The sequence below is a fragment of the Lissotriton helveticus genome, chromosome 5_1 (assembly GCF_964261635.1).
Source record: "Lissotriton helveticus chromosome 5_1, aLisHel1.1, whole genome shotgun sequence".
Classification (NCBI taxonomy): domain Eukaryota; kingdom Metazoa; phylum Chordata; class Amphibia; order Caudata; family Salamandridae; genus Lissotriton; species Lissotriton helveticus.
Genome location: NC_136065.1, coordinates 140,222,016 through 140,238,616, shown reverse-complemented (window position 1 = coordinate 140,238,616; position 16,601 = coordinate 140,222,016). Strand labels below are relative to the sequence as shown.

The following is a 16,601-nucleotide window of genomic DNA, read 5'->3' as shown; positions in this document are numbered from 1 at the left end:
ACAAATGCGAGACCTATTTTAATGAACATTTTTTTTATTGGCATTTTCTGCCAATGTTAAAAGCAAAAGTATAATGCCCAGAATGCTATGTACTATTTGTTAAATTCCAGGACAACGTTGTGTCTTTTAGAGTTGCTATTCCTGAGAGCCAAAGTTGTTCTGCAATGTTCACGGAGTCTGCAGGTCGCATCTGTGTACAGTCCCTGAGCCCCGACCCCTACTTAATGACAGTGCAGGGGGCGGCGCAGCGTCTTAATACTCCCAAAAGTTCGTAGCGTAGAACAGTCTATACTCAACTGTGTGTACGCTACCCGGCCATCTTGGAAACAGCCTACTCAGTGCTTTGCAATCCATATCCAAAACTGATACGCAAGGTCATATATGTATATGAAAGGAACAGTACAAATATTTGTTTTAACATCAAAATAAATAAATCCACAAATAAATAATAAGATTATAACACACACTTGTTGGTAAAAGAAAAGGATAAAAGAAATGAACGCGTCTACTGAAAAATCCCAGCGTTTCTATTTTCTTGTAAAACTTTTAAAGATTTTGAAGAAGGGGTTTATTTTCCAAGAGGATTTATGTGAAGTTTGTGGCTCCGGTGACCGTGAGTCATGGCCGCCGTAATGACGCCCCCTCTTGAAGTTGAAGCCTGCGCCTCCTACCAGCCTCTCCAAGGGAGCAGCGTTGTAAGAGGAGAAGATGCGGCAGAGTTTTGTTGTCAGCTCCCTCTCTCCCCTTGTTTCGGAAGTATTGTGTCTCTTCCATAAACAGATATTTTCTCCGTCACCCGCAGGCAAGTCTCCAGCTGTTGAACTCGTATTTTGTGTCACTTAAAGCGCATTATAACATTGTTTACGATCCTCTTGTTTGATCGAAATACATTTTCTCCTGCACATAACTAGTAAGGTATTGTCCGCAGGGCTCTGGGAACTGGAAGTGATTGGCTAGAAATTTAGGCGGGTGCACCCGTGGCTAAAATGGCTGGAAATGGAATAAACATAAAATAACATAAAACCTGTGGGAGGGGGTGGTAGCGCAGCAGCGAAGCGGAAAGAGGCCGTAGTCCTGGGTGCAAGTTATTTGAGGATAGGCGTAGACACATTGGGGCAGATTTACAAGCCCCGTACGACACTTTTACGCTGCTGTTGCGTCACTATTGTGATGCAGTGGCGGCGTAAACCATGCGCCACGTTGCGCCTTATTTACAACGTGATGCATCTAGGGAGATGCGTCACGTAAAGCCCTGCGCCACCTGAAACCTGCGTCAGGTTTCATGGGGGTGTTCGGCGCAGGATGGGCGTTCCGGCGCTGGAACACCACGTAAAAGTGAAGCAGTGAAATACAAGATTTCACTGAGTCAGTTTTACGGCCATGTTGCGTCAAAACCCTGCGCCTGCTTGAAGCAGGCGTAAGGCTTGACTCACCAGGTTGGACATTGGCAGGGTTGGAACAGTGCTGGAGTTGCGTCGCCCCACGACGCAACACCAGCACTGTGCCAATCTTACGCCGGCAGATGCGACATGCATCTGTGGATGTATGTTGGAACAACGAGTTCCACAACCACGACTTCCCGAACAACGAGGTCGCAACCACGACCTCGTCTAAACCACGACTTTTTTTTCCACGCATTCTTTTACCACATTTTTTCGTGGTAAAGGCAAGTGTGTTTTAAATAATTGCTTTACATCTACTACCCAGATCCCCAACCCCTTATAAAACTAATTGCACCCACCCTAAAAACCTATAAACACGATTACCCACACACACCTGAGGCAAATCTTGTGCTTTATTTTTCTTTCACCTCCTCGAATATCCCTCACCGCCCTTCCTTTCCTTCTGCGAGAGAGCTCTTGTTACAGGGCTTAGTTCCGAAGCCTCACTCTCTTTTTTCTTAAACAAAGTAGATTTTGATTAACTTTGGCAATGGGAGAACAAAATATTGATTAATCCAAGGAGCCCTGCTATAGTGCGCCTTTTTAACTTACATCTCCGGATAACTGTGCTGTGCATTTCTTCTTGTTAATGGCACTCACAAATTTTGTTAAACGCTTCGCCTGGTTGCTCTGCCCTCCTGCCAGGCACACTGCATTGCTGCTGAATTTCGAACAGAAACTAGCAGCACGAAAAACAGTTTCATGAAATTCTGCCATAGACGCATCCCATTTCCGTACACCATTATAATATTCCGCCTTCGCCTGCTCATTTGCACATGCCCTGGCATAGTTTACAGCTGATGAAATCCACAATCTGTGAGGAGTGTTAGGCGTGTTGCTGACGTCACGTTCCTAAGGAGAAACATGAAACATGATTGGAGAGTGTCTGCATGCACTCTGCAAACCTGCGCTCATAGAGGATGTGACACGTTCCTTGCTTGGCTGATTAAATCATGTGACCCTGCCAGATCCGCAGGCATGGAGAGGGAGCGGGGCGGGGGCGGGGGGTTTCCAAGTTAGAAGAGTGCATTGCAGTCCGGGAATCGTTGTTAAGAAGATTCGTGGTTTAATACTACGTTGTTCATGTCTTGTCGTTGTTCGGACTTCGTTGTTCAGGTAAGTCGTCATTACAACTTTGTTGTTTAGAATGTTTCCCGCATCTGTTCATCCTTGCGCCATGACGCGCCATATTGTAAATGCGGCGCATCTGTGGTGGCGTAAGGGTAAACTTGTGTGACGCATCTTTCCTGGCGCATCCCTGCTGATTAGCAGGGATGCGCCAGGAAACGTAAATCTGCCCCATTGTTTATCCCCCCAACTTAAGGAATAATACTTGTGAAATAGTTCAGGTGGGTAGTGAAGTTGCTAGAAGCAAACAGCTGTTTGTAATCTCTGGTCACAGGCTGACTCAAACAACAGTCTGGTTAGTGTGCCTGTTGCAGAGCAGTCTATGCAACGTGTAAGCAGGGTCATTGGAATTATGCGGCAGGGAAGGCCAAATTATACGGCAAGATTAATTTATGCAGCAAGAAAATGTAAATTATGCAGCGTAATGCTGCGCATTTTGTGATAGTCAACACCTCGTCAGGGGTAGTAAGCGCTATATAAATGCAATTACAATACAATAGTATTATTTCATGATTTTGTAATTTTTACACTTGTTAACATGGTTTGGGCATAGGATGAACCCTTATTGGTACCAGTTTAACACCTAAATATATGTATAAGCAACAGAAAGGTTAACAGTCAAATTTTGCATAGGTTTTTTTATCTTTATATCAACAAGAGAGATAGGGCTCGAGTAAACACTCCTGTACCCCATAAAGTATATCAGAAACAACTGAGGAGTGATTATGTGAAACGTAACCTACGTGAAAAGCAAAAACAAAAACAGAGTGACAAGTTGTTCCAGGACCCCTACCTGGTTCAGACAAAACTAGGATTTGGCATGTCCAATCCTAACAATCAGGAGGCAACAACCCTGTTGGCAAGAATGACTGCATCCAATAGGGAAAGGCAAGTAACCTCTTGTTTAGAAGGACCCTCACTCACCACTAGTTGGTGACATGCTTCATCATTGGGTCCCCGCTGGGGTGGCCGAATGCCGCCCCAGCGTGCTACAACGCCTGAGTTACAGCGGAGCGGGTTGATGGTGAGTGTAATAGTGATTAAACTCAAAAGAATGTGCAAAATATGTGAGTGCAAGATTAAAAAATACAAGGTTGGAACCCAAACAAAATATTTAATGCGGGCCAACCCGTATTAGGGTTAAAAGCGTGAAAACCGGACAACCAAAGGTTCTTTATTAGGAGACCTGTGTCCTTAATTACAATATCTGGTCAACATGTTTCTGCTGTCAAAAAGCGGGATCGCACAGCATTCGTCAGGACCACACCTAAAAGGCACTCCGGTGGTATGTACGCGCTAAGGTACACCCTCCCGTGAGGCACTGAATGTGAAAAATGTAAAAATTAAAGAGTGAAAAAGTAGTTACTCACGGATATTACACGTGCCGGCACATTGTGGAGTACAGTAGCCAAAGATACCTGTAGAGGAAAGAAAGAGAACAAACTGACACTTAAAACACACACAACAATAAACATGTAATCCATATGAGTCACATGTAGTGAGACAGCAATCAAGGCATGACAATGCCTCTGTGTCCTTAACCCCCTCGTGTAGTAGTCAGGTTATTGTACCTTTTGAGGGATTAGTACATAGTGCCCTGTTTAGATTAGTTACAAAGCAAGGACTATTGTGACATGAGTTCCCAAGGATGCAACTAACGTTATTATACCAGCGTATCCAAGCTTATACTAATTAAGTGGTTTGGGAACTCATTGCTGGTACCCAACCTGTATTAAAGCTGGGTAGGGCAAGGAAATCGTTTTACAAATTTAAGAGACTTACGAAAAATTACTAAAGACCTCAGTAAGGGAAAACACCTGTGGCAAACTGTATAAATACAGCAGAATTAACTGTGCCGAGCAGGGGGAGGATCGCACTTACAGATTCGAGGAAGAACAATGACTTCCTGGGTCAGAGCGGTATGGGAAATGTTCACGCGGCGTCCTCTCTAAATGAGTCAGGAGAAAGGTGAAACGTTAGAAACTCCTCTGTGAAACTGTTGACTCACCAACAGAAACGAGTCGACAGGTCGAAACGCTGGATCCGTACTTACTTCTACGCTCGCGACTCCCCGCTCAGCACCTATATTCAAGGACTGCCGTCTGCCCGAAAGTGGATAGGAAACAGAGCCGGGCTGTTTACATATTCTGTGTCAAGCCGGTCACGTGACCTACGTGACCGGACGTCGATGACGTGGACCTGCCTTGGGCGCTATGAAAAGATTTAAATGGGCCAAGTTAAAAATACAAGGATTCAGGGTTCGAGACCCCGTGGCTTCTCGGAGATAGTTCAGAGGTTTGGAATTGAATATCATGGGAGTGAACAATTCAAAAACAATGAACTTATCAGCCAACAATGAGTAAGTCTTACTGCCTGTGCCAAAATAGTGTAAATCATTGTTGTCGAGATTAACTTGTCAGAATAACAGGATTAGCATCGTTTGAACCCATGTTGATCACAAGCAAGAACAATAGTCAATAAGTCTTGTTATATGTGCCAACAAAGTATAAATACTTGTTATGGAGAGACCTCCCGCAGCATAACAGGGTCAACAACGTTTGGATTCAATGGATCATAAAACAGTGTGGGCAATACACGGCTATTTGATTCACCAGGATTAGGTTTGAGCGATTAATGTGTGCACAAAAACTGTAATGCGGCCCAGCTTAATGGAAGCCACTGTTGTTGTCTAAGGGACACAGAGAGAACCCAACCACAGCAGTGTAAACTCCTATAATAGATTACATAAACCCATGATTGGGGTTTAATAAGTGGTAACGATGACCCACTCTCACGCACAGTAGGTGTAAGAATAGCAGTATGCAGGAATTAGTCTACCAGACTGGGAATATCAACTTGTGGTTACCATGACGAGGAAGAGACAGGGAAAATTGATGATAAATGAGTCAGTTTTGTCGCAACACTGATCCCCACGGGATCTCGTCATTGAGTCCAGACTTATTGGTGGACAGACGGTAAATCCATCGTTGTTCTTTTTCAAACAACTTCGCTTCAGAAAAGTAGCTCAGTTGTTAATGAGTTTGTGGTGGAAATCCTTGTGTAACATACTAATGACTCGTAGGCTGAACATACCTAAAGACAACGCAGTGCTGAGATAGTTTACTGTGATATATGAGAGCTGCTCATAGCTGCACATAACTTGAACGGCATAAATTGGAATCCTCACGGTCATTAACTCAAATTTATGTTGTATGTTGGCTTATCCTAAAAGCGATAAAAATGGATCCATTGGGAAACAATTAACTCTTAGTGTTTTGAATACTATAAGTACACCTCGTTCTCTTGCTGCTGTGATGGAGCAAGAGTGGGAAACAACAGTTGTTGCCATGAAATAGTTCCAGGCTGCTCCGACTGGGCTCTTGGAGAGTCTGTCGCTGAATTTATAGCTTTTTGCTCCTCAGTCAAGCAGAGAGCACGACTTCGGGAGGGAAAGGATGGGGCGTTACAGCCAGAGCTGCTGACTTCGGTACTGCGCAACCAGGTTTGAATCTCAGCGTCTGCTCAACATCCTGTGATTTTTGCCTAAAAAACATGATGCAATGTGACTGGTGCTCATGTAAAGCACTAGCAACAACTTCAGGTCGAGTTTTGGTTACATAAACTGCCAAAAAAAAGCACAGAAGGTGGTTGATGGGAGAAGGCCAGGTATTATTTTTTAAAACATTTGAGACTGAAAGGAAAGTCCATCTTTTGTATGGTTCCCCCATTAGTCCTCTGCCAATGAGCAGTTGAAATCAGGGAAAGATAGTTTTGGAGGTCATGCATAGCATAAAATAATATATGGGATAAAGTAGCCTCTACCATACTTTATAAGGATATTGTACGTCACTGGAGTTCCAAGACCTTATTGAGGCATGAGTCCGAAGGTCGAGTACCTTTATAATGTCGTGGAACTCAGAGGTTACTTGTACAGCAGAGTGTATTTTATTCCTTAGAATAATGGATGGCCACACCATCACCTTCCTCATAAAGTACTTACATCCTTAGTGTCTTGCTCTTTCATGTTCATTGGAGACCAGAATAAAAGCAAAAATTGTAATGGGAAATTAAGTACAATAAAACCCAGCTAACTACTGAAGATGGTTGACTCGGTTGATAATAACGAGTTGGTGGAAATCGAGGGGGTGTACAGGGGAATCCTCCTTTACTCACGAAGTGAGGAGTAGTGATTAAGGAAAGATAAGTGTGGGGGTGATGGGCGATCAGGAGTGAGAGTTGAGCAGGGAGGGTTGAGGAACAATAAGTCAGAAGTGCCAGGGTGATTGGAAGATGATGTCCATGGAATGAGGGTGGAAGGGCTACAGGAATTGGATAGGGTGGCCTAACCCTCTATGTCATGCAGAACACTGTTTTCATTCTTGTGGTTTGTTAGGCTAATTAGTTCAGTGGAAACAAATCAAGAATGCAACACCCAGAATGCACTAGTTTGTCATACAAAAGCTGAGGACTGGAAGGGACGATATGGAGTTAGATGGCCCCCATAGGTGAGGGATAACGAGTTGGACGACAACTGAAAAGGTTGGAGCATGTTTTAATAATATGTACATAAATGCGGGCAAGGGTTGAGAAGAGACAGTAATGATGTTTTATTTTTCTCTATACAGTTAAAAGTGTCTGAACATAAACGTTCTTCGAATACACATGGACTCTCAAGAAGTACAAATCACTGGCCAGGGCTCTAACACCTTTGCCGGAGTAAGTTACATAAACCTACTTTTTTCTCCTATTAAAATAATGGAACCCAAGAAATATCTTGTGTATATAGCCCGGTCCCATAGACAGTAATAATAGGTCATGGAGCATTTTGTAGGTCACTTTGTTGAAAACATTGCAGATATCTATAGCCCACAAACCTTGAATATGCCGATTTATCAGAACCACACAAAGTTTTTAATTTTTTTTTTTTTATTTAAGTACGTGATTTTTGTATGTTTGAATTGACAATTTCGAAATCTGTGCCTCTTCCAGGCCACCCTATGGATTTTATTAGCAGTGGAAAGCATGATGTATGCGTAATGCAACTATGAATAACTTGCCTTATAAAAAAAATCTGCATGTTTTAAAAAGAGGGCATATTAAGATAGTTCCATAGGTTTAGACAGAGGGTTGCCCTCATATAAAAATAGTCACACGTCTTCCCAAGAATTAATGGTGAGAATGAAAGTTTGTGGAGAGCTACTTCAGGATGCCTCATACCTGTTGCCTGCTTGCAGTTTCCAGGCATTACTATGTCACTGCTAACGCTGCCATTTGACACCATCATATACTCTATTCTTATCAGTTGCTCCGACTCTTTCCGAATTGCCATTTACACCATTATATCTCTCCAAACCATGACCTCCCCAAAAGCTCTTCCCTGTAGCAACGCCAAGAAGCACAAGTTTGGACTCAGTCACTCTGCTCAAGTACACTGATTTCTTTAGTAATTTTCTGCAGTCTGTACCAGAAGCCCCAAATAACACCCACACTCAATACCTGCCTCCCATGCACCTATCTCATTCACACCATAATATGCCCTGTAACAGTCTGGAATTCATGCTTTAGCTAAATAAGTTATTGAGCCTACTTACAGAGATATCAAAGCTTCTACCACATGCAACCCTTCTTCAAGTACTAATTCCACACAATCCATCTTCAGCTGCTCCTCCCACACACTCTCCACAATCTTGCCTTAACTAGGCTTCTTCAAAGCTTTTGCTTCATCAGCAGGCACTCTAGTGAAATGTGATAATCCCTGGGACTAGTAAATAATTATTTGCCTAGTTGAAATGTGGTTTCAAAAGAGATATGGGCCTCTCATTGACACTATGGTAACACAAACAAAAAAACACTAAGATTAAAAACAAAAGTTGGTTCATAGGGCTGTTCATAGTATATTCCTCTGAAAACCTAAGTTGCAAAACTTTTCTGAATTTCATCGTATGGAATTTTTTCTTGAGGTTCAGTGGGGCCATTTCCTGTAGATTGAGGCCTTGACTCTAAAGGATCTGCCACCAGTCCTTTCTTTATATGACTTGGGGATGCCAAATGTAAGGTTACTGCATGAACTTAGGGGGGAATTGGGAGTGTAGCATGAGAATGTCCTTGCTAGAATAGATGGTGCAGTTCCACTGAAAATTCTTTACAATAGACTCGTGCATTTAAAAAGTATTGTTTTCTGCATACAAACCCAGTTTAAGGACTGATGCGGAGGACCACGGGGTTATATTTGAGAGGTCAGAGAGAGCATAGGTGAAGTATACTGTTCTGGATTCAAGCCAAGTCCGGCGATGGCAGTAACTAAGGACCCCAGTATATGTTGTCGCCATAATGAAGTAACTCAAGACTGGATGAAAGCGTTAGCAACAGTGACAATATGAGCAGGTGACTCAAAGACCAAGCTGGGTTGCAGAAGTTAGGAGAAATAGTTTTGTGAGACAATTCGAATTTGGGAGTCTAAGGACAGACTGTCAGTTTTGTATGACTGAACTATAATAAGTGTCTCAACATCCACCAAAGCTTTTTGTGGCTTCACTCTACCGGCTCACATCCGCATACATTAAAAAGTGAGTCTTGTAAACACACGAACAGCTTCAGCACCGGAGTAGTTGAATTTAGTGAGCAAACAGAATTGTGGTTTCCACCTAATAATAAATGGGGCATACATGAAAGCCTTCTGATAGTCAATCAGCCCTTTCTGCTACATGCGAAATAACAGAACACTTTATGACAGTAGTGGTCTTATCCGCACAAATGTCTTATTCCCAGAAAAGTATCCATCAGCCCCCCACAGCCCCCTGAGACTCCACTGGCAGATAACTGCTTGTTAACCACAAAAGTGTACTTAATAAAACCAAAAGAGAGACGCACTCCTAAAAATTACACAGCATCTTCACCATCCTTGAGCATCTTCAGCCTCCTTAATCCCTTGCATCAGGACCACTCTATTAAAGTAAATGGCAAGGAAACACTGACCCTGGAAATGGACTGAAGACTGCTTTTCGTAAAATCTGTATCTCCTGAACCATAAGTTGAGTCTCTATCGTTTTGGGGGTCCTTAAATTTATAAAAAATATACTCTATTTTTATAAATTGGTGTCTAGTTTCTTGTGTGTCGAGTTTCTTATTGTTTTTCAATTGTTCTGGTGCTGTTAAAATGCTGTATGCTTGTTCCTTAGTGTAAGCGTGATTGCTCTGCGCCACAGCTACCCAGGTTTGAGCGAAGCTTTAACCAACGAAACCTGATTTGTCCTAAAGATGTTGGTAGTGTATTACATGGTGAGGTCACACACAACACTCCATATAAAACGCCCAAATTGAATGAATGAATGAATGAATTTATAATGAATGAATGAATTTATAATTTATATCGTGCTCGAATGCCCAAGGGCGTCTAGGCGCTACAGCGGAGGAGAAACTACCAAGGAAAGAATCAGTGCATAAAAAGCCAGGTTTTTATCGCCTTCCTGAAAGAGAGGAGAGTTGTGCTGTTCCTTATGGATAACGGCAATCTATTCCAGAGTTTGACAGTGTGGAAAAAGAAACCACTTCCTCCCCAGCGCACCCTTCTGATTTTTGATACCTGAAGAAGTTTGCTCGTGGCCGAACGAAGTGTTCTGTTTGGGAGATACCATAGGAGATGTTGTTTCAAATATTCAGGTCCTATCCCCTGAAGTGCTTTGAAAGTCAGACATAAGGCCTTAAATTCAGCTCTTTTTTTCACCGGCAACCAGTGAAGATGTTCAAGGCCCTGGGACACTGACTGAAACTTAGGGATGTTCAGAAGCATCCTAGCAGCGGAATTTTGAACCCGTTGGAGCTTGGCAAGATGTTGTTTTTGAAGACCCGAATACAGGGCATTGCCATTGTCCAATCTAGCTAAGGCCAAAGATGTTACCAATGTCTTAACAGTGGATGGCGGAATATAAGGATTCACCTTCTGAATCAGTTTTAAGGTTAAATGTACCAGAGAAGCAACCTTATTAACTTGAGATCGAAATGTAAGACCGTCATCAAAAATGACTCCCACATTTTTAGCCTTTTTTTACTGGAATAGGAGGGGTTCCCATCGACTGAGGCCACCATTTCTCGGACCATATGGAAGGATATGAGCCCAAGAGAAGCACCTGGGTTTTACTTCCGTTCAACCGTAAGCAGTTTGTATTCATCCAGTGGTCTACAGATGTCATACATTGATTGAAACGAGCAGCTGTTTCATCTGGATTACCAGAGATAGAAACCACGATCTGAGTATCGTCAGCATAAGATACTAACGAAAAACCAAACTGCCTGATGACATCTGCTAAAGGGGTATTATATAGATTAAATAGCGTAGGGCTCAAAGATGAGCCCTGCGGAACCCCACAGGGAAGTAAAAATTGCTTTGAGCATTGATCGTCCATCTGAACAAACTGGCGTCTATTATTAAGGTAAGATCTAAGCAAACTTAATGCCAAACCTGAGACTCCCAGCCCACGTAGCCTCCAGATGAGAATGTCATGGCTCACGGTGTCGAAGGCCGCTGAGAGATCTAAAAGAATCAAGGCGGCCTTCGCACCTGAATCCAACGATGATTGAAGCTCCTCTGCTGCCATGACCAAAGCGGTCTCCGTACCGTGCCCCTCCCGGAAGCCATATTGCGTGGGATCGAGCGAGTTCTGTAGGGCAACAAAGGACGTAAGCTGGTAATTCATGATCTTCTCCAGCACCTTTGCTGGGAACGGTTCCTGGCTATAGGTCGATAATTACTATGAACACCAGCATCCAGACCAGGTTTCTTCAACAAGGGAAGGATAGAAATCCTCTTCCATGTCTCAGGGAAGAGGCCAGAATCAAAAATCTCTTTAAAAAGAGAATAGAGTAGTTCACTAATCTCCTCCGCAGCATAGTGAAATACTTTTGGGGAGGCAAGGATCAAAGGGAGCTCCTGATTTCATCTGTCTGACTGTTTGCAAGATCTGTTCTATATTTGGAGGAACAAAGACAGCCAAATCATGATCAAACTGTTTAGGAGAAGAAGAAGATTCACTCACTAGAATCTTACTATTATTTTCACAAAATGTCTCATAGATCGAGAGCACCTTATCCCTAAAGAAATCTGCCAATTGATTGCAAAGTGCAACATTACTGTTTGATAAGGGTGCGGTAGGAAGTGTCACTAACTCCTTTAGCACTGAGAAAAGTATTTTACTTGATGTGCCTGCCAGCTCAATTTTATTAGAAAAATAAGCACATTTTTTCTCCAAGATCATATTTTATAGACAGTCAATGACTGAAAAGTTGCTTTTTCCACATCTCCATAACATTTTCTCCAATGCCTCTCAGCCCGTCTACATTTTTGCTTCTGGAGGCGTAGCACATCATCGAACCAAGGTTCTGATTTCTTCAGCCGTCTACTGGTGAATATTTTTTCAGGGGCCAGGATATCTACTGCTGATTTTATCCAATTATTAAAGGTGTTAGTAGCTATATTAACTTCAGACATCAGTATTGGTCTGGAGGTGGCTAGAGTCGATTGCAGTTGCAAGGGGCTAATTTCCTTCCAATTCCTCCCTCTAAAGGATCTAGAGGCAGAATTGAGGACAAGCAAGATGATGGGATGACGTAAGTGAAAACTGAATAGCTTTGTGATCTGCATTTTCAAATGAGGTTTAGATGTAAATATACCATCTAAAATGTGTCCAGCCTCATGAGTAGGATGTTTAATAATTTTTGTCATCGAGGCAGTGGCCATCAGCTCTAGAAGTGAATTTGTATATGTATCATCAGCGTTTTCAAGGTGATAATTAAAGTCACCCAAGATGGAAAACTCCTGATGGTCAACACTAGCCTCAATAATATGGCTGATTATTTCTAAGAATTTGCTCTTGGTTCCCGGTGGCCTGTAGAGTAGTACGCCATTAAATATGTAATATTCACTAATGGTAATTCCAAATGAAAGAAGTTCACACTCAGGACCACTTCCTAAGGTTGACATTTTTATTGTTAGATTATCCTTAACAATAATGGCTACACACCCTCCCCGTTTTTCCTTTCTATCATTCCTAATTAATAAATATCCTTCGGGAATAGCCAATGAGAGCTCTATATCAGCTGTCTCATCTGCCCAAGTCTCTGTAACAAATGCCATATCTATGTCATGAGCCTCCAATAATTCCGCAAACACAGTGTTATGTTTGATTAAGGAGTGAGTACTCAGAAGTAAGCCTCGCAGACCTTTTTGTGCCACTGTATGTGAGTTCGAAGTTTGTTGTGCCCCAGAACAGCATCTGGTTGTAGTAAAGAGGAGCTTTAAATTGCACCATGGGCAAATCACAGGCTCTTTAATAGGATCCAATGGCGGGCACGGTTCCTTTGACTGAACGTTAAGATTCAAGAGAGTATTTCTTGAATATGTAATATTTTTTTCTGGACTTGGCAATGAACAGGTAGGGAGGGTGGCCCTGGGCCCGGTCCAAGCGGGGACGGGCTTGCCTTTGGCGCGCCAGAGGCTCATCCGCTGCGCGTCCGCCCCGACATGCTGTTTAAATAACAGTGGGTCGGGCGTTCCGCGCTACCTCAGCTGCTGCCCAACCCGGAAGTAGAATGAAGTGTGTCCGGACCCTTAGCCCTCCGCAACAAGCGGCACACGCCACGGCGGAACGAGACAGGGGTGGAGTCTACAGCAGCAAGGTATAACAGTAGGTTTGATTTAAATAAAAAACGAACGATGTGAAAGCACCTCTAATACTGGCCAAGATGCACAAAACGATATTTTAAAACTGTCCCCAGGTCTCCCATTCAATATCAGTATCAGCACGATTAAAAATAATTCAGGTAAAAGGTAGAACTCCTACCGCTAGTTTCTGCACGTCCGCCCCGACATGCTGTTTAAATAACAGTGGGTCGAGCGTCCCGCGCTACCTCAGCTGCTGCCCAACCCGGAAGTAGAATGAAGTGTGTTCGGACCCTTAGCCCACCGCAACAAATGGCACACACCGCGGCGGTACGAGGCAAGGGCGGAGTCTACAGCAGCAAGATATAACAGTAGGTTTGATTTAAATAAAAAACTAACGTTGTGAAAGCACCTCTAATACTGGCCAAGATGCACAAAACGATATTTTAAAACTGTCCCCAGGTCTCCCATTCAATGTCAGTATCAGCACGATTAAAAATAATTCAGGTAAAAGGTAGAACTCCTACCGCTAGTGTCTGCGCGTCCGTCCCGACATGCAGTTTAAAAACATTGGGTCGGGTGTCCCGCGCTACCGCAGCTGCTGCCCAACCCGGAAGTAGAATGAAGTGTGTCCGGACCCTTAGCCCTCCGCAACAAACAGCACACGCCGCGGCGGAACGAGGCAGGGGCGGAGTCTACAGCAGCAAGATATAACAGTAGGTTCGATTTAAATAAAAAACGAACGATGTGAAAGCACCTCTAATACTGGTCATGATGCACAAAACGATATTTTAAAACTGTCCCCAGGTCTCCCATTCAATGTCAGTATCAGCACGATTAAAAATAATTCAGGTAAAAGGTAGAACTCCTACCGCTAGTGCTCAAAACCATCTATCCACAGGCATCATAAACTTGATGTCCAGCTGAGTGCTTGTCTTTACAAGAATAAAGTACTTTAATCACACAGTTGTACTAAATACTACACACTACACTACATGCATGATCCAGGGTTCTATGTTCTGTGGATTTGTGTTTTGCAATTATTACCCGAGGGGGTTACCAGGTGCTAGAGAAGATGTGTAGGATGATCAGAGTTCCTAGTTGAATAGTTAAGTCTTTACTTTATTTGAGAACTCAAGTAGATATGGGGAGGCCTGATGTGATGGGGACGATTGTTCAAGGTTTTGACAGTGATTGTAGGAAATAGAGCTTCCTCCTGTTTTGCTTCTGCGGATGCGTGGTATCAGTGCGAGGCAGTGTGTGGCTGAGCGCAGTTGCCTATTTGTATGGTAGAATTACAGGCGGTGGTGCACTCTGGCCATGTTGACACTCCTATATATCTTCCCTAAAATTCCTCTTTGACTTTTGTTTGTCTATTTATAGGCTCGCCCATACTTATCTTTAACCCCCTGCATGCTTATGAACTGCTGTGGATGGCCCACGCGGGGCTAATTCCCCGCCTGTGCGGGCCTTCTAAAGGAGTGGGCAGAGTCGTGACGAGCTCAGCTCGTCATGATCACAGCTCCACTGTGCAGCATGACGAGCTTGGTTCGTCACGAGCACCGCGAAGCCACACGCGGGCCCTCCCCCTCGCACAGCGGGGGAATTAGCCCCGCGTGGAAGAGGTTACATTCATGCCACGCAGCAAGACAACTTGCTTCACTCGGTTGCGTGAAAGTGAGAGCGCAGAAATGCACCATATCCACTTATATATGACTCACTACTGCTCCCTCCTTGCACTGACACCCTGTGTGCTGCCTAGCACTAATGCAGACGCCCTTGCGGCACGGTGCAAGGGTGCCTGTGATATGAACAGAATTGTTTTTGTGAAGGAAGGGGTACATTCCTTTACAAGAAGAATCTTCAATGGCACATTCCTCTTTAAATGCATGCTGCATAAAATATAAAAATATTTCTCCTTGATACTCATGGGTCTGAGAGGCAAAGCATTTTGGTGCATTTCCCGGGTTTACAACTCTTTGTAAATCTTGAAATGTGCCAAAATCCATGAATGGATGCATGGTAATGTCTATAATCCACCCATGGAACGCCTCACTGCTGCAAGGTAATGCAAAAGACACACAATTGATGGATGGAATGCAGAACAAATCAAAACATTCACCCCCAGTCAAGAGATCTGGGTTAAATCCATCTTCCTTTTGCTCACCATGCCACCCCAGTTTAGACCTGGCCATATGCAAATCAGTCTTGACCCTGTGCCGCGGAATACGCCACCTGTGTGCTTTGGATATTCTAAATCACACAGAGGCATGCAAGGTGGCTTTCAGTGACTTAGCACATCCCATTAAAGGGCTTGCATTGCCTTGTGTCACCTTGTGTGACGCAAGGAAAACGCACACCCCTTGTAAATCTGCCCATAAGTGTCCTGATGACTGAACATTCGGATATGCCACTCCCCATCTACATTTCCTGATCTCCTCATTTATGACCTACTTCTGAGGGCAAAAGTCACATCTTCTCTGTTGCATCTTAGATTGATAGTAAAGACAATCTCCAGACTGCCAACAGGTTCGCGAATAAGCAAGAAAATGCCCTGCCTGCTTCAAGAGTCGAAATACAGTCTCTTTCTCTTAGCTGCTTTTACCCTTGCTTCCTGCTTACGCTAATACCAAAGCCATGGTAGTAAAGCCACCCTATCCATTTGATCTATCTGTCCTACCCTCTATAGCATGACAGGGGAACCTGCAGGAACCACATTTAAATAAAATGTTTATGCAATTTGAAACCATGATGATGATACCACCCGGTGTGCCCAATAGTGCTATATACAAGCAAATAAATGCATAAAGTAAAAATACATTTCTTTCTTTCTGAGGCCTTTCAGGTTTTTCAGGAATCTGGCATCATATCCAAAACCTGCAGGAGCAGTAGAGTGAGAAAGAAGCGACGTGAGTCACCTGAAGCAATCCTTGCGCCCAGAAGGAGAGAACCAAGCACTGTAAGACGAGCAACGACAAATCGCCAAGTCCCTTTAGGTGTGTTTGTGCAACTGTTTACCTGTTGTACAGAGTGGCCTAACACCTAAGGGCCCGATTTAGAGTTTGGCAGACAGCGTACTCCATTAGCAAACCCTCAGTCCGCCTGCCTCACTTAGAGACTGGGGAATCTTAAGTTTTCTGTTCATTAATGAAAGTTTTCTCTGACAGCCTGACGGAGTAGGGGCCTGGCAGGCGATGGACATTACACTGCTCGCCCTTTTTAGATGGACGGTGGAGTGGAGTGGTGTGGCTCACTGGTTAGAGGCGGCAGACCCGGAAGCAGAGGACGGCCCGGGACCAGGGTTCAATTCCCGACGCGGCAGGGTCGTGGACCAGGGTCAGCGGACTAGATAATTCTCGCTTCAGTGCCTACTCTAA

The 16,601-nt window shown here is 43.7% G+C and overlaps 1 protein-coding gene across 3 annotated transcripts in view; it reads left to right on the top strand.

The window, feature by feature from the left end:
* Positions 1–681: 681 nt before the first annotated feature.
* LOC144753023 (uncharacterized) overlaps positions 682–16,601 on the top strand; it is a 102,886-nt gene continuing 86,966 nt past the window's right edge. For 2 of the 3 annotated variants that reach the window (XM_078640828.1, XM_078640827.1), the window contains exons 1-3: positions 696–802; positions 7,196–7,286; positions 16,070–16,220. In XM_078640828.1, the coding sequence (XP_078496954.1) occupies positions 7,233–7,286; positions 16,070–16,220 (205 nt within the window). In that variant the 5' untranslated portion in view covers positions 696–802; positions 7,196–7,232. Of the gene's footprint in view, positions 803–7,195; positions 7,287–16,069; positions 16,221–16,601 lie in introns of all 3 variants that reach the window. The other variant, XM_078640826.1, reaches the window with a different exon arrangement.